The sequence below is a fragment of the Limanda limanda genome, chromosome 18 (assembly GCF_963576545.1).
Source record: "Limanda limanda chromosome 18, fLimLim1.1, whole genome shotgun sequence".
Taxonomy (NCBI): domain Eukaryota; kingdom Metazoa; phylum Chordata; class Actinopteri; order Pleuronectiformes; family Pleuronectidae; genus Limanda; species Limanda limanda.
In genome coordinates this window covers 1,846,671-1,869,286 of record NC_083653.1, presented here as the reverse complement: position 1 = coordinate 1,869,286, position 22,616 = coordinate 1,846,671, and the positions used below count along the sequence as shown (strand labels likewise).

Sequence of the window (22,616 nt, the reverse complement as noted above, 5' to 3'; positions counted from 1 at the left end):
TTCACAGTCTGTGGAAGAAGAACTTTCTTTCCTCCATATTGCAGCTGTTGATTTATAATCTCACCAGGATTAATACGAACGAGCAGAACTGCAGAAACAAAACGTCCTTTTTTAAATTCTGTATTTTAAACTGTAAAGTCCAGTTAGTTTTCACCTTCAGCAGCAGATGAACTGGACGTCACTGGTTTGGATTCATGATCCTGACAATAACACTCTGATCCTCAGCTGAGCAGCGACAACTGCTGTCATCAGGACGACCTGTGTGTGTCTGTGTGTGTGTGTGTGTGTGTGTGTGTGTGTGTGTGTGTGTGTGTGTGTGTGTGTGTGTGTGTGTGTGCACAGTATAAATTGATGCAGTACTAAATCTTTCAACTCCACAAGCACACAAACACATGTACACAAACACACACACACACCAAGGCTATAAAAGTAACCTGTTTATGATCCAACATGTCCCTTCTTGCAGACATAAGCTTAATTGATTGTGTGTGTCTGTGTGTGTGAGTGTGTGTCTGTGTGTGTGAGTGTGTGTCTGTGTGTGTATTGTCAGGTTTAGTTGAGGACATTTTGAGATGTTTTAGTTTTGTCCCTCAGTGAATTATCATGATTTTCAATGATTAAAGTTTCAGATTGGTTTGTCAAATTTTAACATTTTCTTGTATTATAATATACACAATAAAATATTGACACATAGAAATAAATACCTCAAACACACCCATAATAAATACCATATTATTAATAATGGATTATGATTATATACCGGTTAACATTAATAGAACCACATTTCTCTTGTTTTCTCACGACTGAAACTCAGCGACTGTAAACAGGCTGAAACCAACAGGAAGACACTTTGTCCCCGTGTCAAATGGACGTCTGTCCTTTTCCCCCCCGCTCTGGCCAAGTGTCCCGACACGTTGTCAAACTCCAGGAACTGAAGGAAAATCTGTAAAACCACCGGTTGAGAAAGAGCAGGTTTGTCGGGTGTTTTTCTGTAATTACGTCATTTTTAAAAAGGAGTCTCTGTTTGCTGGGTTGTGTTATTTCAACCGGTTCATAAAGAACTTTATGTGTGTGGTCAGTTGACGAGTCGACAGGAAACAGAACAGAGTCGCTCACTGTTCACAGACAGACAGGACTCGTCTGTGTCTTCAGGTCTTTTCAGATCAGGAATATTATTTTCCTATAGATGGAAACTTTGAGTTTTCTGTAAGAATCTGACTGAAGCTGCCGGGGATTCAGTTTATCAGACCACTTGTTGTTCATACGGATGCAGTGATGCAGTCTGTCCACTGGGTGGTGCTGTGGTAAAGCACCGTCGTGTTTTACAAATTCAGTTTGTGGATTTTAACGATTTGACTCGTACAGTAAACATTATTTGAGCAGGTGTCAGAGTCTTTTCCACAGAGAAGCTGAACTGAGACGCACAGAAGACGATCGGTTCCACGTTGTAGTTTTATTAGTGTTGATATCTGTGTCACGGAGAATGACGACAACACACACAGAAACTACACAAACTCCACATGATGACACAACAGCTCCCTTTAAATAAAACGCTCATTTTAAAGTGCGACAGCAGAAACATCGAGTTAACAGTTAAAGCCTTTACAGTATTTAAGAGCGAGTTCATTTAGACTTTTTAACAACAAAAACTCAGTCGATCTCTTATTATCATAAAGGTTAATTTCACTGATTCCAGGTTTGATTTGGATATAAAATGTTTTCTCAACTCAAACAAAACACAAAGATGAAGGATCTTCAGCAGATGTCAGTCAGGGATTCAAAGTATAATAGAAAAATAAAAACGAATCTGTGTAGAAGTCAGAACATGGAGCAGGAACACGTCCAGCTGACACCTGCACTCGTTCATATCAGGAGGACACCTGGCGCCCCCTGGTGGTCAGCTGGTTACTCTCTGCACGGCACTCTGTGGAATCTGAGACTCTGCAACAACAACACAAGATTCAAGATTCAAGAGATTCAAGATTTTTATTATCAAATGCACAACAATAACATGAAGCAGTCGCTGGCAATGAAATGCTTGAGTCAACAAAATAAATGAAATAGAAATAGTATAAAATAGAATAATATAGAATATCAACAATTTCAAAAATGGAAAATAAAATATATATGTGTGAGGTGAGTTAGTGTCTGTGAGTCACTGAAGAGATAAACACACCTGGGATCATACTTCATACTTAACGAGTTAATTATCCCGTGATCATGTGACAACAAAGGTTCGTTATCTCAGGATGTTTATGCCTTAATATACAATAATAATAACAATATCTCCTCATTAACAGGTTTTAAACTTTTCTCATTAAAAAGAGATATAAACTAGTAAAGTTTCATGTTTTGTCTTTAACATAATTTTGGGTTCTAAGTCATATTTCAGCCTGAAATGAATCATCATGTTGTGTTGTTGTTGTGTTGTTGTGTGTTTCTACCTGTGTGCAGATCGCTCGTTGTCACTCGACTTTCCTCCAGCGTGATGAAGCGGACGCTCTTTCCTCCAATCACGTCACTGGTCAGCACCACGATGGGCGCCGCCCCCTTCAGATGGACGCAGATGCTGTCCTGCAACACACACACACACGCACACACACAGACACACATAGAGTCAACTTGCTGATGCTGCTGTTACCCAGGCCACGCCCCCCCGTGGTCTCGATTGGTTTACCTCGGACGGAGCCGGGACGCTCAGCGTGGTTTCGTCCGGCGCTTTGACGACGAGCAGCGTCTGCTCCTGGAAGACCTGGAGTCGACTGAGGTCGGCGAGCGTCACGTACGCCAGCGTGCGGCCGGGGTTAAGGAAAACCACCACGTCTCAAACTGGTTACAACTGGTTTGAAAACAACTTGACTCCAGGTTTTACGTGTATTTGCTTTCAAGTCTGTTTTTTAAAGAAAGACTTTAAAAACTTTAATCTCGTCTTCATCATGGTTTCTGCTGAGGAAGGATATGGTGACGTCTCCTGGTCGTCCGTCATGATGAACAGCTGCTGGCTGCAGCTCCTGATGAGCGAGTCCAGCGTCTCCTCCACCACCTTCAGGTTCTCCATCTCCCTCTGGAGCTTCTGCTGGCTCCTGGACAGGAAGCTGCTGACGGGACTTCCTCCTCTGAGCAGACAAGGAAACATTCATATATCAAGAGTTTCCTGGAAGTCGAGGATCAGAGTGAAGAACAGGAAGTGACCTCATACAGCTGAGGAACATCATCTCAACGTGGACGTCAGGAGCGTAGATTTATATATAAAGACTAGATGTCTCGTGTTGCCGGCCAACGGAGCCGGACGTCACCACATGGCGGCCATCTTGCCAGAGGTTGCTCGCTCGCTCATAACAGTGTGTTGGTAAATAACCATAACTTGCTCAATTTTCAACCGATTTTTAAACGATCTGGTTTGTTATAAACGTCAGAGATGTAGTTATGACACTGCATAAATTATTAATTTTTTTTAGAAAATAACATAATTATTCATAAGTATGCAGTGTCATAACTACATCTCTGACGTTTATAACAAACCAAACCGTTTCAAAATCGGTTGAAAATTGAGCAAGTTATGGTTGTTTACCACTACCAACACAATGTTATGGGTGAGAGAGCTGCCCTGTAGCAAGATGGCCGCCATGTGGTGACGTCCGGCTCCGTCAAACGAGACATCTAGTCTTTATATATGTCTATGCTCAGGAGCAGATTAGAACCTTTGAGGATTTGAGCGTGACCATGAGCGTGCGGTGACTTCCTGTTCACTCACATCCACTTGACCACGTGGGCCGAGCGCCGCTCCACCAGCTGGACGCTCTGCAGGACGCTGGCGATGTCGTCGACTCGCTGCACGTGAGGACGCAGACTCGTCCTCACGTGCCGGAGGTCCAGCACGCCGTCGGGAACCGTGAGGAACATCTGGAGGAAACGCTGAGTCACCTTCTCCACCGACCAGCCTGAGGGAACCAGGGCGGAGTCAGAAACAGAACGGTCTCCACCCGTCTATAACCAGAGTTTAACACCAAACCTCAGTGAAATGAAGCGCACCTTGTTTGCATCTCCTCCTTTGATTCCTCCTGACGCTGGAGAGAGAGAGAGAGAAGAGGAAACATCTGCATCAGCTTCTGCAGCGGGAGGAAGTCTATGAAATATGTTTATATGAAATATGAAGAGAAGTTTCTGTTCTACCTCTTCGTCTTCACCCCCGACCACTTCCTGGCCTCGGAGCACCGGAACTGGAAAAGAGAAAGTTGGAAGTGTGATTGTTCTGGTTGAATTTAAAGATCAAAGTCAAACATCAGAGCCCCCCCCCCACCTGCTGTAGTGGATCCAGAGGGGGAGGAGTCTCGTGTCCACCTTCATCAGCGTCTGTGTCCCACTGCTCCTCCTCTTCATCAGCTCCCCAGGGGCTGGCCACGCCCACAAAGGATGACATCACGCTCAGATCAAACTGTGGATGAGTGAGATTAAATATTTATACACACTCTCTCTCTCTATCACACACACACTCTCTCTCTCTATCACACACACTCTCTCTCTCTCTATCACACAAACACACTCTGTCTCTCTCTCTGACACACACACACACTCTCTCTCTCTATCACACACTCACACACACTCTCTCTCTCTCTATCACACACACACACACTCTCTCTCTCTCTATCACACACACAAACACACACACACTCTCTCTCTCTATCACACACACTCTCTCTCTCTATCACACACACAAACACACACACACTCTCTCTCTCTATCACACACACTCTCTCTCTCTCTCTATCACACAAACACACTCTGTCTCTCTCTCTCTCTGACACACACACACACTCTCTCTCTCTCTCTATCACACACACACACACTCTCTCTCTCTGACACACACACATACACAAACTCTCTCTCTCTGACACACACACACACACTCTCTCTCTATCACACACACACACTCTCTCTCACACACACACACACACACACACACACACACACACACACACACACACACACACACACACACACACACACACACACACACACACACACACACACACACACACACACACACACACACACACTCTCTCTCTCTCTCTCACACACACACACACACTCTCTCTCTCTCTCTCTATCACACACATACACTCTCTCTCTCTGACACACACACTCTCTCTCTCTATCACACACACACTCTCTCTCTCTCTCTCTGACACTTACACACTCTCTTTCTCTCTCTCTATCACACACACACTCTCTCTCTCTGACACACACTCTCTCCGACACACACACACACACACACACACACATTCTCTCTCTCTCTCTCTCCGACACACACACACACACACACACTCTCTCTCTCTCTCTCTCTCTCTCACACACACACACACACACACACTCTCTCTCTCACTCACACACACACACACACACCTTGACTCTCTCCGGGTTCGTCGGTACTTTGAAGAACTTCTTCGGTGGTTGTTTATCCTCCGGTTGACCGGTTCGGGGTCAGGAACCGAGCCGAACCGAGCCGGGCAGAACCGGACCGAACTGGGCCGAACTGGGCCGAGCTAACGACACACCCCCTCAGCTGGAACCCAGTCTCGCTGTGGTGTGACGCTGTGGTTTGTAACGGAACCAGTTTCTGAAACCAGCGGGGTTGCTTCTTCTTCCTGGTGTCGGGAGAAAGGTGTGAAAAACTGACGTACAGGTGCGTAGCGCCACCTGCTGTGTGGAGGTGGTGGTGCAGCGACACAGAAAGAAGGGAATTACAGCTTTTCTACAGGAAGAGAAATGTTTATATGTCTATAATATTACACTGCATATATATGTAGTTATTATTGTATGTTATTTATATTTATAGATATCTAGATTAAATACAATTATATTATATTACTTTTTTATTAGTTGACATTCATTATAGGCAGACAGACAGACAGACAGACAGACAGACAGACAGACAGACAGACAGACAGACAGACAGACAGACAGACAGACAGACAGACAGACAGACAGACAGACAGACAGACAGACAGACAGACAGACAGACAGACAGACAGACAGACAGACAGACAGACAGACAGACAGACAGACAGACAGACAGACAGACAGACAGACAGACAGACAGACAGACAGACAGACAGACAGACAGACAGACAGACAGACAGACAGACAGACAGACAGACAGACAGACATACATACATACATACATACATACATACATACATACATACATACATACATACATACATACATACATACATACATACATACATACATACATACATACATACATACATACATACATACCACTTTATTAGGGCCCGAGCACTGATCAAAGGTCAGGTGAAACCCTATTGAAATTGTAAGGATTATTTATTATTATTATTCAGGCAAATGAATTGGCTTTTTGAGGGCTTTAACATGCTCAACTTCTTACCAAAATTTGCAGAAAGTTAGAAAGTGGTGAAAATTTACGTATTCTGAAAGAATTTTCAACGGGCGTCGCAAAATGGCTCAACGGTGCCCCCCGAGACCCCTGGAACGTGTTCACATTGATCAGTCTTCACAAAAAATCTATACACAGGTGTATCATGACCAGACAAACAAAAAAGTCTTAGGTGCAATTGGAAAAACACATGAAGTCTGTTATTTTGCATTTAGTGGCCATTTTGGCCATATTCCACATTTTCACTTTGATGTACTTGTACCAGGGCTTTCATCGGATCAACTTCAAATTGAGATGAGTTTCATCACAACAAGGTGGAGATAAAAACTGGTTGACGGATTTTTTTTTAGTCACACGGTGTGACCGTGGCGTGGCGTCAAAGTTTGATTTCACGCCATTAAAACACGATGTTCTGTAACCCGGACATACATGGACCATGAATCCTTTGATGCTGAGCCGCAAACAAACAACTCCACTCCTGCAGTGTCTGTCTTCCTAGATCAAAGGAAACTTTATGTCTCTTTCTCGTTATTTTTGTTTTTTCAGGCAAAAAGCATGCAACGCTTCAAAATGCATGTGCTCGGGCCCACACAGTTGTGCTTTGCAGCCCTAGAAATTTTAGTTATTATTTATATATTTATGTTATTATTATTATGGCAAATTAATTGGCTTTTTGTATTTTAATTGTACAACAACATTTTAGGTACAGAAGAAGGTTATTTCATGCATGCTAGCACAGCAAGCGGTGAGGAAGGTAAAACCTCACAGCTGGAGACCAAGATGATGGAGCCAACCAGGGAGTGTCATGTCCAGTGTCTCCAGTTCTATTATTACCACAGTGGGAGCGAGTCAGACATACTGAACATCTGGATCAGAGAGTTTGAAGATCAAGACGACCTTGAGGGAACCCGCCGCCTCATGGGACAGATCACTGGTTATTATTATTATTCAGGCAAATGAATTGGCTTTTTGAGGGCTTTACCATGCTCAACTTCTTACCAAAATTTGCAGAAAGTTAGAAAGTGGTGAAAATTTACGTATTCTGAAGGAATTTTCAATGGGCGTCGCAAAATGTCTCAACGGTGCCCCGTTAAAAACGTGTTCTTTTGTCCTTTAAGAGAAGACGAGCCAAACTCGGTTTGCTCAAATCAAAGTATTTATTTAGGAAAGCAATAAACAGGTTATGGCAAAAAACAATGGGCTTCCAGTACATTAGGTGTATCAGAGCGCGATGGACATCTGGCATCTGTCCATTTTATACAGTAGATCTTCGTCCCTCCCTCCTCTGAACAGGGAGACACTCCCAACGATGCTATAGTTGCTAGACAACGAGTTTTACTTCATTTCAATTTGGTATAGATAGGTACTAAGTTAATATGAATATGAATCTTCTTATAGTCACACTTTGTCAAAGTGAAATCAGGTCTTTCAACGCGTCAGAGATGAAAAGTTAAACAAACCTTTAACTCATGCACCGTGTTTAAGTGAAATCATGAGGTAAGGTAGTTTCTTTTAAATATCTACGTATGTATGTTTGTTAATTTCATTTTTCTTTCTACTTCTTCCTGATCGTCAGCTTCACAAACAGGAAAGAGCCATGATCAGTGTTGCAACACAAGATTTATTCAGAGCAAGAGATGCCAACACCAGCATGATAAAAACTGTACGAACTTCACAAGTCAAATTAAAATATCACGTAGCAACTCGTGACCTTAAACATACAGCAGAAATATCAACAGAACTCATGCCTCGTGGTAAGAAAACTGTCGCTGAAAGTTTGCGAGTGACAGAGAAAAAGGGCAAAAGGAAAGAAAAATGAACGTCGTATAAAAACCCCTTTTCAACGCACGGCCGAAAAGAAACATTTTCAATTAACTGATGATTTCACAAATATTCATATGGATTTTCTTTTGCATTCTAGCATGTTACATGTTAGTGCTGAAGTTCTCTATGTAAATAGGTACAGTTTAGCTTTTACATCTGATATTACAATATCTAGTCTACTGACTTGTCTTTAAGTGGCAGAATTGTGCTTTAACTCCCGTTTCCTCTTGTTATCAGTAAGAATAACTGACCAAATGAAAAGAAAAAGCTGTCAGTCTATCTAATGCAGGAAGTTCACTGGCAGGAAGCTGCAGACACAAAGCTTTGGACAGAGATGTGAAGTCAGTGAATGAGGCTTTGCAGTAAAACGTCTTTAAAACAACAAGTTTAAAGGAAAACTCCCCCTGGTCACAGTTTGATGTTTGACTCGTCTAAAAATGATCAAACATCAGGTTTTAAAGTTCAGGTTTAAGATTCTTCTATTTCTTACCTCAACTTTTTCCACACTGTCTCATGTTTTATCTACTGGAGCTTCTAATTTAGATTTATTAGCTAATTTATATAGATTTAACCAAAACTACAAAAAGACATTTGGTGTATTTAAGTGTGAGATCATTGCTGCAAGTCTTTGTTTTGGTTCATTAACTCCAACAAGGAAAAATATAGAAATTGTGACTTTTACAACCTTTTCTAGAGGCTTTGAAAATTCCTTCTCCTCCTTCACAACCCTGTTGACTTGTTATGTAAAGAATCTGCATATAATCAGAAGAGAAAGAGATAAATGTTCCACTTTGACGGCAGCAAATCATCATTTCTGATATTTAAAAAGAGACCCTGATAAAAGTTCATCATCTGGTTTGTTTTTTCTTTTAAAGAATCCAGATGTTGTGAGTTCTCTGGCAGGAGGAGGTGACCATGGGGGGGGAGGGGGGGGGAGTTTTCCTTTCACCAACAAATCAACTCGTAGAATTTTGCTCCCGGTTTCTTTCAAACAGGAATCTCCAGCACAAAGTCTTGTCACAGTTTCCACAAACTCGCTGTACAGTTTCTGCTTCATTCACCACGTGATAATACTTTGACAAACTCCAGTAAAGTGCATGCATGATCGACGGTGTTCAGAAAACAAACTCCACCAGTACCGTGATTCCAGACTCAGTGTCGTCTTAAGGCCGATTCAGATCAAATCCTCGGTCGGTAAAATCAGTGCACAGACAAACAGCAGCGTCACCACTGCTGGCTCTAGTCTTCATTCATCTTTCAATAAAAATCAAAGATTAACTTTTCAAAAAAATAAAAAAAACACTGCTTGGTCATCGTGTTGTCTGGCATCATGTCCCATTGTGGCTCAGACAATAAGATGCATGATTGGAAAGACGTCTTCTACAGGATGAGGACAATATACAATTACGGATGGGGACGTTTGACCCTGTAAGTCCAGCGCAGCCGTCAGCCTCTAGAAAGGAAAATCATATCTACAAATCCTTTTCGCCTCTTGATCCACAATAAAAACATCAAAACATGGAAACAGAGGTGTCCCTGTGCAAAGTCGAACATGACAGAACCAAAGTCCTTTCACCCGCGTCAGATTCCTACAACATGATTGTAGTAAAAGGTTTTTACAAAACGCAATACATTTATAGTTAGTAAAAAGATCTATCAGCTCTTTGCTAGTTTTATTTATAAGAAATTGCATATACCCAAACATTTTTTCATATAGATTGCATCCCATATCTAAACAAACGATTTAATATTATCATACCAATATTGCTGAGACGTCGTCCTATTAGCTATAGTCAAGGTTAATGACTAACATAAATTCAGAATGGCAGATTGTCTCCTACGTTTTCTGTAGCCATTGGTTTTTTTTTCCCACTTCGCTCGACACGTGAACAAAGAAAAGCGACAGAAGAGGACGATTAAAAAACAAAAGAAACAAGCCACTCCGGAGGGGATGAGGGGATTTGCACCGGTAAGTTTCCGTGTCATGATGTTTGAAATCTTCTTGGTTCTTCTCGTCATTTTTAGCTAAAGATTTACAGTAATGTTCGTGTGCATACGGTCCGATTCTCCACCGTTATGAAAACCAATGAATCAACATCCATTCTGCAGCTGGTGGGAAAAGACTTTTCTAGAATGATTGTTCCCCCTCGCCGCCCTGCCCCCCCGCTCAACCCGTGACGCCCAGTTCCTCGATGTATGTGAATCGCATGAAAAGAAGAAATGATTCAAGCTTACAATAAATAAATACATATACACTAAAATGTGCATACATTAGCAGCTATAAACAGTACATCACATTATATTAGGTCATATGAAAATGTACAAAACGTGAATGTTTGTTTAAAACGTTGTTTTTCAAAGCAAGGCAACAACAATAAACAAAATAATAGAAAAAAAAGAGAGATACCCATGGAGTCGAGAGCATAACAGCAGAAGAAATAAAAGAACTGGGGTAAATTACAGCGGCAAAAAACAACCCATTCCCCTTTTTTGACTTTTTTTTTCTCGTTGTTTTTGCTTTGCATTTGTTATCTTGGCTCCGGCAGGTTAGACCTGGATGCCCTGAACCGCCTGTTTAATGTTCTCCAGCAGCGCCTTGTTCTCCGGGCTCTGGAACTGGTCCTGGTGGGTGTACATATCTGTCAGCGTACTCACATAAGTGTCAAAGTTCTGTTCACTCATCGGCTCCTGTGAGGGAGGAGAAAGCCGTGAGACATCGGACATCGGGGACATGTTCTGTGAAGCATTGTGGGAAAAGGTTTGGGAAACAGGCGGAAAGCAGAGGAGGGAACATCATCGGGGAAACAAGGCTCGACCACACAGACTCACTGGAATACTCCACTTTGAATATCCTACTCGTGTATCTGTGCTTCAGCCTGTGAAGGTCAAACTCTGAACCATGCAAACTCAGGAGAGGGATGTTCGCTGATGGATGAAGAGTTAATGTTTCACATGGAGACAAAATCAAGATGTGGAAAACTAACGGCTGATTAATGTGCAAATGCAAATGCAATCCAGAGTTTGGTGTGGTGGACGTGTGGCGTCACTGAATGCTCACATTAATTAAATTAAAATGTTCTGATTCCAGAGCAGCTCCGTCTCCAGGTTTAAGAATCTGAATCTACTCTTAATTAATTATTTCCCTTTACAGTTGTATCATCAAAACTTGTAAATTATTAGTAATTAATTGTGTTTGTGACAAATGAGTTGAAAACACATCTGATGCTATTTGTCTGTAACTTCTCTCTGGTAATTTAGTTACAGTTACTCTCAGTTACACGCTTGTGTATTTCTGTTTACAGTTAGAGGATCTGTAGGAGGTGTGTGTCTGTGTGTGGGGGGGGGGTGACAGTGCAGAAGAGAAGGATAATTGGATAAAGGGTAAATGGATCTCTTACTCTGGGAGGCATCTGTAAACAGCAGCTATGCTTTACTGGCGCCTCTTTCTGTGGCGGCGGTCTCTACAGGAGAGGATGCACAGAGAAGTGAATTAGACCGCTAGACTCTAGGTGGCGCTCACGAGGCTTCATGGTCGAGAGGAAACACACACAACGTCCGCACAACAAGTGCGTCTCCCTCCGGCTCTAGATGCACCTAATTTCATTTTGCATTTCACTTTTTTACATCTTTTATATATTTTTATCTAGATATGTTTATGTCTAAATAAATGCTACCTTGTATAAATACTAGAAAAAGTGAGTAAATACGAAGTAAATAGTGAATAAATATATATTGTTTTTTTATTATTATTATTGTTTTTCTTATGTGTGGTGTATTTATTGTGTTTTTATGTTTCTATGTTCATTGTTTGCACCAATAACCAGAGCAAATTCCAGGTAGGTGTAAACCTACTTGGCAATAAATACCTTCTGATTCTGATTCTGATTCTGATTAAGATGTTCTGTTAATGCATCTAAAATAAAAAACAATGTGAAGCTGTTTTACATAATTTACAATGCAGAAAAGATGTTCAACTATGTTTACACTTTACGTGAAAACTTTGTATATTTTCTTAAATTGTAAAGATTGAATTCCTTGTCGAGACGGATGTTTTATTGTGATATGAAGCGTTTCTGCTGGTGAATCAAAGACGGACAGGAAGCAGAGAGTTATCAAGCTACTCTGGTTCCTTCTGCTCTCAGAGAGATTATCCAATTAGCTCCAAACTTCTTCCTACACTGAGAGAACCTGACGTCACCGGAACTGAACCAGTTTGTCTACGTGAAACTCTGTGAGGCGTCGCACAGCACAGACGAAGCACAGCATGGACTGCTGGGGAAAGAGGAGGTGGCAAACAGAAAGAAGCAGATGAAGAAAAGAACCTTCGGAGAAACGGCTGGAGACGACTTTCAACATCGTGAGCAGGTGAGAGATCAAATGTCCCAGAAAACATCTCAGTGTCTAAAACACTCTCAATATACAACACACAAACATCCCACAAAGCTCCAGACACCCTCAGATCATAAGGTCTGTTATTTCAAGATAATAATTATCTTAAATATTTCTTTACTCTATTTTTAAGACACAAATCTTCGCTTGTTGCTATTTTCCTACAGAATTAATTTAAAAAGAGATAAGAAGAGATAGTGTGTGTTCTACTTGAATCTCCTCTGGTTCCTCTGGTTCCTCTGGATCCGTTCTTACCATCTGCGGCAGCTGGATGTTGGCTAAGCTGTTGATGAGCGACTGGCTGAGGTTGGCGAGCTCGTGCAGCAGCGAGTCGTTCTGCTGCTCGATCACCTTGTTCTCCTCCTCCATGGACTTCAGGTTGGTCTCCATGGTGGTGATCTACCAGGAAGTCAGATTGGTTACGAGCCGAGTTGTGTGTTTGTGTTCGTGCTTCAAACAAACTCGCACAGGGGTCGTCTTACTTGTGTCCTCAGATCGATCATGTCTGACTCCACTTGATTGTTGGACTCGCTCAGATCTTTGATTTCTTCATCCAGCTGTTTGATTTCTTCATCGTTTTCGATACCTGGAACGAGTTTTACACAAATGATCTTCTTCTAAACCACAGCGGTGCGATTTCACTTCATCTCAGCGTAACTAACAATCGTGAGGTAACATGTGAAGTCGTTTTTCCATTTGTTTGAGTGTAAATGAGTTTCAGGGATCAGACTTGTGGTGTTTTTCGGGCGCTCTGACCTTTGCTTGCTCTCTGTTTGATTGTCAGCATCTCCACGCCGCTCATCCGGGCCTTCTTCATGGCCGAGGTGGCCCGGGGACAACCGGAGAGACTGGCATAAAACAAACACGCACATCGATTAAATGTTGGCTGTGAACGATGACGTGTCTGCAGAGAGTTCAAAGCACTAATTGATTTCCAAAAGCTGCCTGCAAGCGGGAGGAAAGGTTAAAATATTTGCAGCATGATTAGGAAACTGGATGATGTGTAAAAGCTCATTTGGTCAATCTCTTATATATTTTTATGTAATTTATCCTTAAAATTAGATTTAAAAATTGATTGTAAAAACCTGAAATGGGAAGCCCACCTCCGATGTGTCAGGAAGCTCCCGCTGACGTGTCCCGAGCCGTCGCAGCCGGGCGTCGGGCAGCTCATCCCGTCCGTCTTCCCCGATTTCCAGACAAACTGCGAGCCGTTGACGTAGCTGTCCTTCTGCCTCTTGGCCGCCAGGGGGCAGCCTGACGCACTGCGGTGAGAGGCGTACTTCCCCGTCACGTGACCCTGCCCGTCGCAGCCCGGGACCGGACACCTGGGGGGGGGGGGGGGGGGGGACAAACACAGAGGGGTCGTCTGCGTTAGGTTCGTCCGGCTAGCTCTGTGATTGGTAGATCTGCTGAATATTAGAAGCTTCTGAAAGATGATGTCAAAAGGGAATAAGGGACTGTTATTAAAGATGGACGACATGACAGCTCCACCAACATGAAGCCAAAATATCTTGATCCCCCTGGTGGCCGGCTGTGGTATCACTCATATACGATATAACTGATAAGTCTGGTTTTAGGAAGTTATTTGATGATATAGAAAAGGGCAGAGCCTGACTCTTTCAGTTCCGTAGCTTCACACCACGATCAGTAACACACAGATTTTGGCTCCAAAAACCACATCACAAGTGCAAGATGGCGGCGTTCGTATATCTGAAACATTCCAGCTTCATTCTTGTACGATGGGAGGAGTCGGAGACGCGTCGTCCATCTTTAATTACAGCCTTGGGAATGACCTGAATCGGTTGGATGAAAACGAGTCTCCGTTTGGAGAGACTTCTGATGGAGGAGGAGCTACAATCCCTCCTCCTCCCCCTCCTCCCCCCTGGGTCGTGGTCGCTCGCCCTGCAGGTGACACCAGCTCAGCTCCCACTCGCCCCCCCCGCGGTGACCTTTGTGCTGATGAGAACGAGCCGAGTCGCCGGGCGGCTCAGGTTCGGTTTAATTGCGATCCCGCTGTTAATGACGATGGCCGACGGGACGACAGCAGCTGAACTTTCGATGACTCACAAGGTCGTATTGGTTTAACATTACGACTTCGCTTTAACGCAAATGTCAAACGCTCACTTAGTTGTAACCTTTGCAGGTCTGGGCCTGTGGGGAGCAGGAGGTGAAGTGAAGGACTGACCACAACTTCTCCAAAATATTCTTCCCTAAAGTTGTAAAGGTCACGGACGCAGGCAGCGTGTTGAGCGCGAGCAGAGGGAGGAGCCTGTCAGCGGCTGACAAGCAGCTGGAGAGTGATTCTAGAAACTTCTTCTGTTTAGAAAACCATGAAACTGAGTTAAAGAAAAAGCTCGGACGGATTCAAATTAACTTTATCACACTAGTGATGAGACACTTTGTTCTTTGTGTGTTTTCACACCCGGTTGGATTCAGAGCTTCAGACTCGTCAGTTCAGTGTGAACCTGAACATCAGGTGTGAACGGTTCCTCAGACCAGAGGAGGAGGAGTTCTGGGTCTGGATCAGACTGAACCTGGTTCTGTTGGTTCTACGGCGTGAAACAGGAACCTTACTTGATCGGCTCCTGGTCGTCCTTGTCCTCTTTGCTGTGGACGATTTTGATTCCGCTCTTCTTGGCTCGTGGACAACCGGACAGACTGCGGGACAAGAGGACACATTAAAGAAGACGTGCACCCTGACGTCGTGTGTGTGTGTCTCATGTGTAACTGCCGTGGGCTTTTTGAGGTGCAGTATCTGTACCTCCTGTGGGAGGCGTAGTTTCCAGTGATGTGTCCAGATCCATCACAACCGGGGGTGGGACACCTGAGACACAAACACAACGACGTGACAACTTTGTTATGAAGTGATGTCGCTGTGTCTTCACACATCAGTAACACAACTGTGTCCTCAGACTGACTCCGGGACGCTATGTGGACTCACCTCAGCTCCTGTGAGTTCGGCGTCATCATCCCGCGGATGTTCTTGTCGGCCAGCTGACAGCTCGACAACCTGCAGGAGGGAAAGAGACGCACAAAAACACAACAACCTGTGGTGTGAAGTAGGAATATGAAATTCATGATGTGGTGAATTATTCAAAGAGATTCTGGGCCGAGAGTCGGTTTGTTACCTCAGTCAGGGAGGTTATGTTTTCACCCCTGACTGTGCCTGTGTGTGTGTGTGTGTGTCTGTGTGTGTGTGTTCTTACGTGATGAGCTCCTTCTTGCCCTCCTTGCAGGCCGGGTACTTGTGGTGCTTGGGGCTGGGCATGGTGACCTCGGCCGGGTAGCGCTGCTCGTCCAGCAGCTCCTGGAACGGGTCCAGCTCGTCGCCCTGGTGCAGGGACGAGAAGAAGGCCGACTACAGCCAGTCACTACACAACCCATGATTACACGTGTACACAAGTCACTACACAACTTGCCATGATAACACATTCCACCACTTTTTTGGGATTACAAGACCCGACTAGGCTCGTTACCACTGATTTACAAACATGAACATCTTCTTCCAGTTTTACATGAACACAAAACGTGGAGGAGGAAGAGTAAAAACACACAAAAGACAAACACAACTATGAAATGATCACACATTGTGTATAGAACTGTTAAATATCTGTAACTGACTCAATAAGGAGCAGTTTTCTTTTCTCCTCTTTTATGTTTTCATCCTTTTTATCCTCTTGGGATCAGCTCATCATCTTTTTCCTCTAATGAGGCTTTGATTCAGTTTTTTTTCTCACAGCTGAACATTAAGTTTTGTAGTAATTTTTAATTGAACAGGGTCAAAAATGCTGCTTATTATCTTTTAGAGAACATTTATGATAAATACTTTTAAGTCTGAATTTTAGATGAAACTTGATATTGTACATGGATTTAATGAAATCACAAATACAACCAAATATATAGAAATTACAAAATACATTGTTTATTCAGTAAAATTAAATATTTCATGTATAAGACAGTTTCATATATTATTTGAACTTTCAAGTGTTTTCCTGAATTTACTCAGGGTTCTTTTATCTCTTCTATTAATCTGATTATTACTTTTATCACTGATGCACGACCTTCTGTATTTTAACCATTTGTTTTCCTGTTGTACGTTATTATATCAGCAGGGGTCCAGTCAATTCCCAAATGATATCTTCTTTCATTTAAGTATTTTTTATAAACATAAATCATGTTCTGGACAGAACCCTTGTGCTGGAAGTCTTCTTGTTTCCAGATGATTGAGAGGTGGAGCTTCTTCTCCCATGAATCATGAGAACAATCATCTGAAGGGCGGAGGAGACCTGCTCCCTTTATCTCCTCCTGCAGAGCGTCTGAGGACACGAGCGCCGCAGTCTGCTCTGTAGTCTCCACACATCACACCTCCTCAGCCGGGAGCACAACTCCCATCAGCCACCAGGCTCCAGACCTCCTCCTCCTCCTCCTCCTTCTCCTCCTCTGCAACGTTGTGCTTCATTAACAAACGCAATTACTCTCCTGATTAAAACCTTTCACTCCGACGCTCTAAATCCAACGCTGAAAATGTAGCAATTTGCTGCGTGGATTGCTCTGTGTGATATCGGGCCTGGAGGACCTGGAGCGTGCAGATGATCTTCCGTGTTTTACTTGTGTATTAGAGACGTTATTCAGAGCTGCAGAGCTGCAGAGTGAGCGGACGCAGTTCTGCTTCTGTACACCGGGGGGCGCACTGAGCCTGCTGGAGAGGAACCTGCATCCTGCACTGCTACCAGGGTTCTTCTCTCATCAGCTGCTGCTCATCACACTGAGAAAACACCAGGTTTGGAAAATGCTGCAATTTAACTTATTAAAAAACCCTCATTATACTTTTTATTTTGGCTTCGAAAGCTCTTAAATATAATAAATCCACACATCTCTAAAACATAGAGATATTACGTTGATTAGCCGACACAATATCTATAATCCACGAAGAGCTTTTTTCGCATTTTAAATAAATATTTAAGAGCATGTTTTTATTTCCTTCTTCTTGTCTTGATATGAAAAATAAAGGTTCTAATAATCATTTGATATTAATCTACTATTAAATTAAAATGGAGGAAAAAACTTAATTTACGAATTAGATAAATTTTTCTTTCAGGAACCTTTTAAAGAATTGATAAAGAATGTTGATCTAACTTCTGTGAACTGTAGAATCCACAAGTGTTTCCAAAGAATCCAAACTTAACTCTGAACCTAAACTTAAATATGGAAATAAAATCATAAACTCCACCACTGCATTAATCAAAGGTGCAAACAAGAATAAAGATGATTTATTCACTTTCCCTTCAGCATCATTGTCAACACGAGTCATACTTAGTTATATTCTTTTATATTTCAGCAGCAGAATCTCACTTTAGTGTTTCCTTCTCTTTCCATATCAACTTGGTTTATATATTATAAAGATATGTCTTTGATTTCACTTGATAATTTGAACGTTTCTAAAAACATAAATTAGATTTTAACATATTCTCACTGAATATATCATAGAGTTAAATTAGCAGTCAACTTTTTAAGCTTCGTTCCGGTTGCTGAACGCGTTCTGGCTCAAAGCAGATGTGTGAACAACTAGAACCGTTTTCAGACCTGCAGCAAAATGTAAGAAAGATTTATGTTTCTAACTCTTGATGTACGTGAAACTAGAAGAATACAAATATCTCAGGATGAAGAAGAGGAGCCGAACTGCTGCTGCTTCACAGGAGAAACACAAACTCAGACCCGAATGTCTGTTTTCATTTCTAAAAAACGCTTTTGTAACAACGTGAGTGCTGCTAATGCACTTTACAGTAAATACGTGTAATTAATATTAACTAATATTGCATCTTAAGGACGTTCATTTCTCAAGACTTTTCCAAATGTGAACATAATAAGTTTAATAAGACTCAGATCTGATGAGGATGAGATTCACGTTGTTCTATGTCTGCTCAGGACGCTTTAATCATCTTTTTTATCCTGGAGAATAAAGCGAGCTCCTCTTCTACAGCAGATTCATTTTATTATTTGTTTGCATTATTGAACATGTGTCTGTATTTGGAGGCTTCAGGGTGAGAAAGACCAACGCAGCTTTTGGCAGGAAGCCGTCGCTCTGTTGCCGTTTGCTTGGCGAGGACGTTCATACGCACCTACTACACTTTAACTTACAACACTCTTATGTATGTAAAGTGATGCAAAAATTATGCGCAGCAGCAGCAACCAGCAGAACGCCCACAGTCTCTGTGCCGAGCTCCTCTGATGTGCAGCAGGACACGAGCACCAGCCTCCAGACCACGATCATCCTCTAAATCTACACACTCTCATACAAACTCCATGTTCCTTAAATCTCTCAATTGAATGCTTTAACCACACGCAGCATAATTACAGGACGGGCTGCTGTAAATTAAACTAAGTGGTTAAAGCTCTCGACCAGAACTGTGACGTCGAGTTTCACTTTGGCCCAAAACAGATTCAGATTTTGGTCCTAAAGTAACTTATCCAATGATCGTCACTTTAATCTCTGCATAAAAAAAAGAGCTAAATGAGTCTGTGATCTGCGTCTGCATCACTGGACCTGTGAACCCAGCTCGTGGAGAAATTACCTCCAAAAATCCATTAATTTGTCTCAGTGTATATGAGGCCATTAATCTGCAGAGCCGCTCTGAACAGAAACGCTGCTGCAGAGTCATCTCTCTTAAAAAGCAGATTATAAACCCTCAACTATAGGCGGTAAAAGATTCTTAACATTAACAGCAAACTCTTAACTCTACGGTCGTGTTGATACTTCGTCCCAGAAGCTACGATAACTCATCGTGAAGGTTCGAAACCACCGGAGCTGGGGAGCTACAAGTCATACACATTAGTTTTCTGTGTTTTCAAACTAAAACCATCTGAGTCCACACCAGCGTTTTGGCTCCGGATCAGTTTTAATAAAAAGAAAAGTCGTGTGGATGTAACTTTCACTTTCATGCATCAACTGCTGGGAATGAGCTGGATCCTTTCTGTCTCAGGCCAAGTTTAAAAGTTCGAGTTTATATCTGAAACTTTTTATACCATCTTGACCAGGACCCTGTGGCAGAAGAGGAAATGTATCTCAATGGGACCGTCCGGGTTAAATAGAAATAATCGTAATAAAATAATGTGCTTTAGTTCATTTGGAAATGTGAACTGTAAATTAAACTGAGAAGATTTTAATGTAAACCAATAAATGCAGCTTTGTAAACTTCCTCCACAGATTCTGTGAATGTTTTAAATTCTCAATATTGCCGATTCACTTATAAACCAAAGACTTTTATAAACTTCATCTTTAGTTTTAATTAGAGCTGTCAAACGATTAAAATATTTAATCGCGATTAATCGCATTTTGTCATAGTTAACTCGCGATTAATCGCAATTAATCGCAAATTTGTATCTATTCTGAATGTTCCTTCATTTATTATTTTTCCATAATTTTACTTTCATTTTAATGCTCTTATCAACATGGAAAAGTGGATTGGCTTGCTTTATGCAAATGTTTTATATTATTGAAAAACAACTTTGCCAAACAGGGCGGTACAAAATAAAATTATAAAGTGCACATTTCAGGTAAACAATGACTCAGCCTATAGTGCAGTTAAACCATGGCTTAATATTTTCTTTTTTTCAAGTTTGCTGTGAACATAGCAGTCAGGCCTCTTATTTCAGAAACAATGAACCATAACAGTTAGGTTACCAATAAAAGGTAAGCCTAATACTTCTTTGCTTTCAGCCAGCTACTCAAACAGACAAGCAACAAATAACAAACAAACAAAATACACAGGCAGGTGGCGGCCTACTTTGAAATAAATGAAACACAGATCTTTGTCGGGCTATTTGAGTCCTCCCCTTATTTGTGGAAAATGTATGAAATAAGAAGTACCCTATTTTTAAATAAATAAAAACATATAGCTGCAGCCTAATAGTGTAACGGACTGGGGTTATGTTTATGTCTGGTTTTGACGTATGCTCAGTAAAACACTGTTGAAGGCGTTAAAATGGGTTTGCGTTAACGCCGTTAATAACGCGTTAAACTGACAGCCCTAGTTTTAATGCTTCACCGTAGATCTACGTCACTTCTCGTCTCATGTGTCCAGATTCTCTCTCAGCGTCAGCCATGAAGAACGGAGGTGGAACATTTGCTTGTGAGAAGCTGAGTATCATCATTAAAATGAGAGATTCTCATAATAGACCAGTAAAGGAAACCCATGTGTGAGTTGTGTAGTGTTGTGTAGTGTTGTGTGAGTTGTGTGAGTTGTGTGAGTGACGCAGGCCTTCCTCTCACCTCCTTGTGGTCCTGCTCCTCCCCCAGGCGTTTGATCTTGGTGTAGTCCACCGGCAGGTCCCAGCAGTCGGCCTCACTCAGCTGGTAGCAGCGGCTGCTGAGCAGCGCCTGGCGCTGGGGGGACATGGGCTCCAGGGGGGTCAGCACCGTGCCGCTGCCCTCGGGACCGCCGGGCTGCCCCCCCACGTCCACCGCTCCGCCGTCCTCCATGTCGTCCACCGGACTCTGAAGAGGACACAAGGAGACGAATCTGAGGACTGCAGCGGGAAGCACGGGGGTAAAAGTAGTAAGTGACGGTTCTGAGGGTTTTAAATAACGTTGGTCTCAGAATCAGAAGGTTCCAGTGGTTCAGTCTCAGAACAATAAGAATAATAAACTTAAGTGTGTTGTTCTGTAATAAAACTGTTGGACTCACACGTCACGGGTTTAAGAAAAAAGACTTTTTGTCTCTTGCACTAGTGAAATATGTTATAACTGTGGATCCTACGATTCCCATAATCCTTAGAGACATTCCTGACATCACCAGGGCTCCGCCTCCATCTACCCGGGCTCCGCCCCTCTACGGGTGCTCCGCCTCCATCTACCTGTGCTCTGCCTCCATCTACCTGTGCTCCGCCTCCATCTACCTGTGCTCCGCCCCTCTACATGTGCTCTGCCTCCATCTACCTGTGCTCTGCCTCCATCTACCTGTGCTCCGCCTCCATCTACCCGGGCTCCGACCCCTCTACGGGTGCTCCGCCTCCATCTACCTGTGCTTCGCCTCCATCTACCTGTGCTCCGCCTCCATCTACCTGTGCTCCGCCTCCATCTACCTGTGCTCCGCCTCTATCTACCTGTGCTCCGCCTCCATCTAACTGTGCTCTGCCTCCATCTACCTGTGCTCCGCCTCCATCTACCTGTGCTCCTCCTCCATCTACCTGTGCTCCGCCTCCATCTACCTGTGCTCCGCCTCCATCTACCTGTGCTCCGCCTCTATCTACCTGTGCTCCGCCTCCATCTACCTGTGCTTCGCCTCCATCTACCTGTGCTCCTCCTCCATCTACCTGTGCTCCGCCTCCATCTACCTGTGCGCCACCTCCATCGACCTGTGCTCCTCCTCCATCTACCTGTGCTCTGCCTCCATCTACCTGTTCTCCGCCCCTCTACCTGTGCGCCGCCTCCATCTACCTGTGCTCCGCCCCTCTACCTGTGCTCCGCCTCCACCTACCTGAGTCAGCAGGTCCTGTTGTTTCCCTCCCAGCACGTGCGGCAGCTCGCGACACCTGGTGGACAGGTTGAGGATTGCCGTGGCCGCCATGTGGGCCGCCTCCATGTCGTGGGTGTAGTCGAAGCTGCTCTTGCTGCAGGTGCTGCTGGCGCTGCTTCCTCCTCCGCCCCCCCCAGCACCTCCTCCTCCTCCTCCTCCGCCGCAGCTCAGGCTGCTGCTGCTGCTCGGGGCGTAGCTGCTGGTCGTGCTGCTCGCCGGACTCGACGTCTTGCAGTAGCGTTTCACTGCCGGAGGAACACGAGCGGTTAGAGCCACGGTGGCGAGAAGCCAGAGCGAGACACAGATGGATCGTTAGAGAAGAACTGAGATTTAGAAAAAGGATTTCTCATCAACTCACGCAAAAATAGACAGAATGTTGCAGGAGAAATTCCAATGCTGGTCATCTTTAACAAATCTAATCAGGTACAAAGCCAATAAATCATCTCTGAGTGTTTGCAAAGTCTGAT

General features: G+C 43.3%; 2 protein-coding genes and 1 long non-coding RNA gene across 3 annotated transcripts in view; all 3 read right to left on the bottom strand.

The window, feature by feature from the left end:
* Nucleotides 1-1,438: 1,438 nt before the first annotated feature.
* LOC133024623 (uncharacterized) lies at nt 1,439-2,787 on the bottom strand. The gene is made up of 3 exons (XR_009683122.1): nt 2,678-2,787; nt 2,445-2,574; nt 1,439-1,941 (listed from the first exon to the last, which is right to left on the bottom strand). It is a non-coding gene; the product is annotated as an uncharacterized LOC133024623 (long non-coding RNA).
* Nucleotides 2,788-2,884: 97 nt separating this feature from the next.
* Nucleotides 2,885-5,626, bottom strand: e2f6 (E2F transcription factor 6). Its single transcript, XM_061091974.1, has 6 exons — nt 5,404-5,626; nt 4,301-4,435; nt 4,174-4,220; nt 4,033-4,067; nt 3,755-3,941; nt 2,885-3,116 (listed from the first exon to the last, which is right to left on the bottom strand). The coding sequence occupies exons 2-6, from the start codon at nt 4,418-4,420 to the stop codon at nt 2,885-2,887; spliced, it is 621 nt and encodes a 206-aa protein (XP_060947957.1). The 5' UTR covers nt 4,421-4,435; nt 5,404-5,626.
* Nucleotides 5,627-10,792: 5,166 nt separating this feature from the next.
* The window catches only part of myt1la (myelin transcription factor 1-like, a), a 39,030-nt gene continuing 27,206 nt past the window's right edge, over nt 10,793-22,616 (bottom strand). Inside the window, 13 exon segments of the mRNA XM_061091973.1 lie at nt 10,793-10,933; nt 11,644-11,706; nt 12,890-13,033; nt 13,117-13,220; nt 13,391-13,482; nt 13,738-13,959; nt 15,209-15,292; nt 15,396-15,458; nt 15,576-15,644; nt 15,841-15,965; nt 18,563-18,600; nt 20,933-21,128; nt 22,111-22,394. Of these exon segments, the coding sequence (XP_060947956.1) occupies nt 10,793-10,933; nt 11,644-11,706; nt 12,890-13,033; nt 13,117-13,220; nt 13,391-13,482; nt 13,738-13,959; nt 15,209-15,292; nt 15,396-15,458; nt 15,576-15,644; nt 15,841-15,965; nt 18,563-18,600; nt 20,933-21,128; nt 22,111-22,394 (1,625 nt within the window).

Excerpts from the sequence above, each read along its gene's own strand:
- e2f6 (XM_061091974.1), bottom strand. The coding sequence starts at position 4,420 with ATGTCATCCTTTGTGGGCGTGGCCAGCCCCTGGGGAGCTGATGAAGAG. Across the intron at positions 4,068-4,173 it reads TCGGGGGTGAAGACGAAGAG|CGTCAGGAGGAATCAAAGGA; the intron begins GTAGAACAGAAA and ends CTCTCTCTCCAG. Across the intron at positions 3,117-3,754 it reads GCCCACGTGGTCAAGTGGAT|AGGAGGAAGTCCCGTCAGCA; the intron begins GTGAGTGAACAG and ends TTGTCTGCTCAG.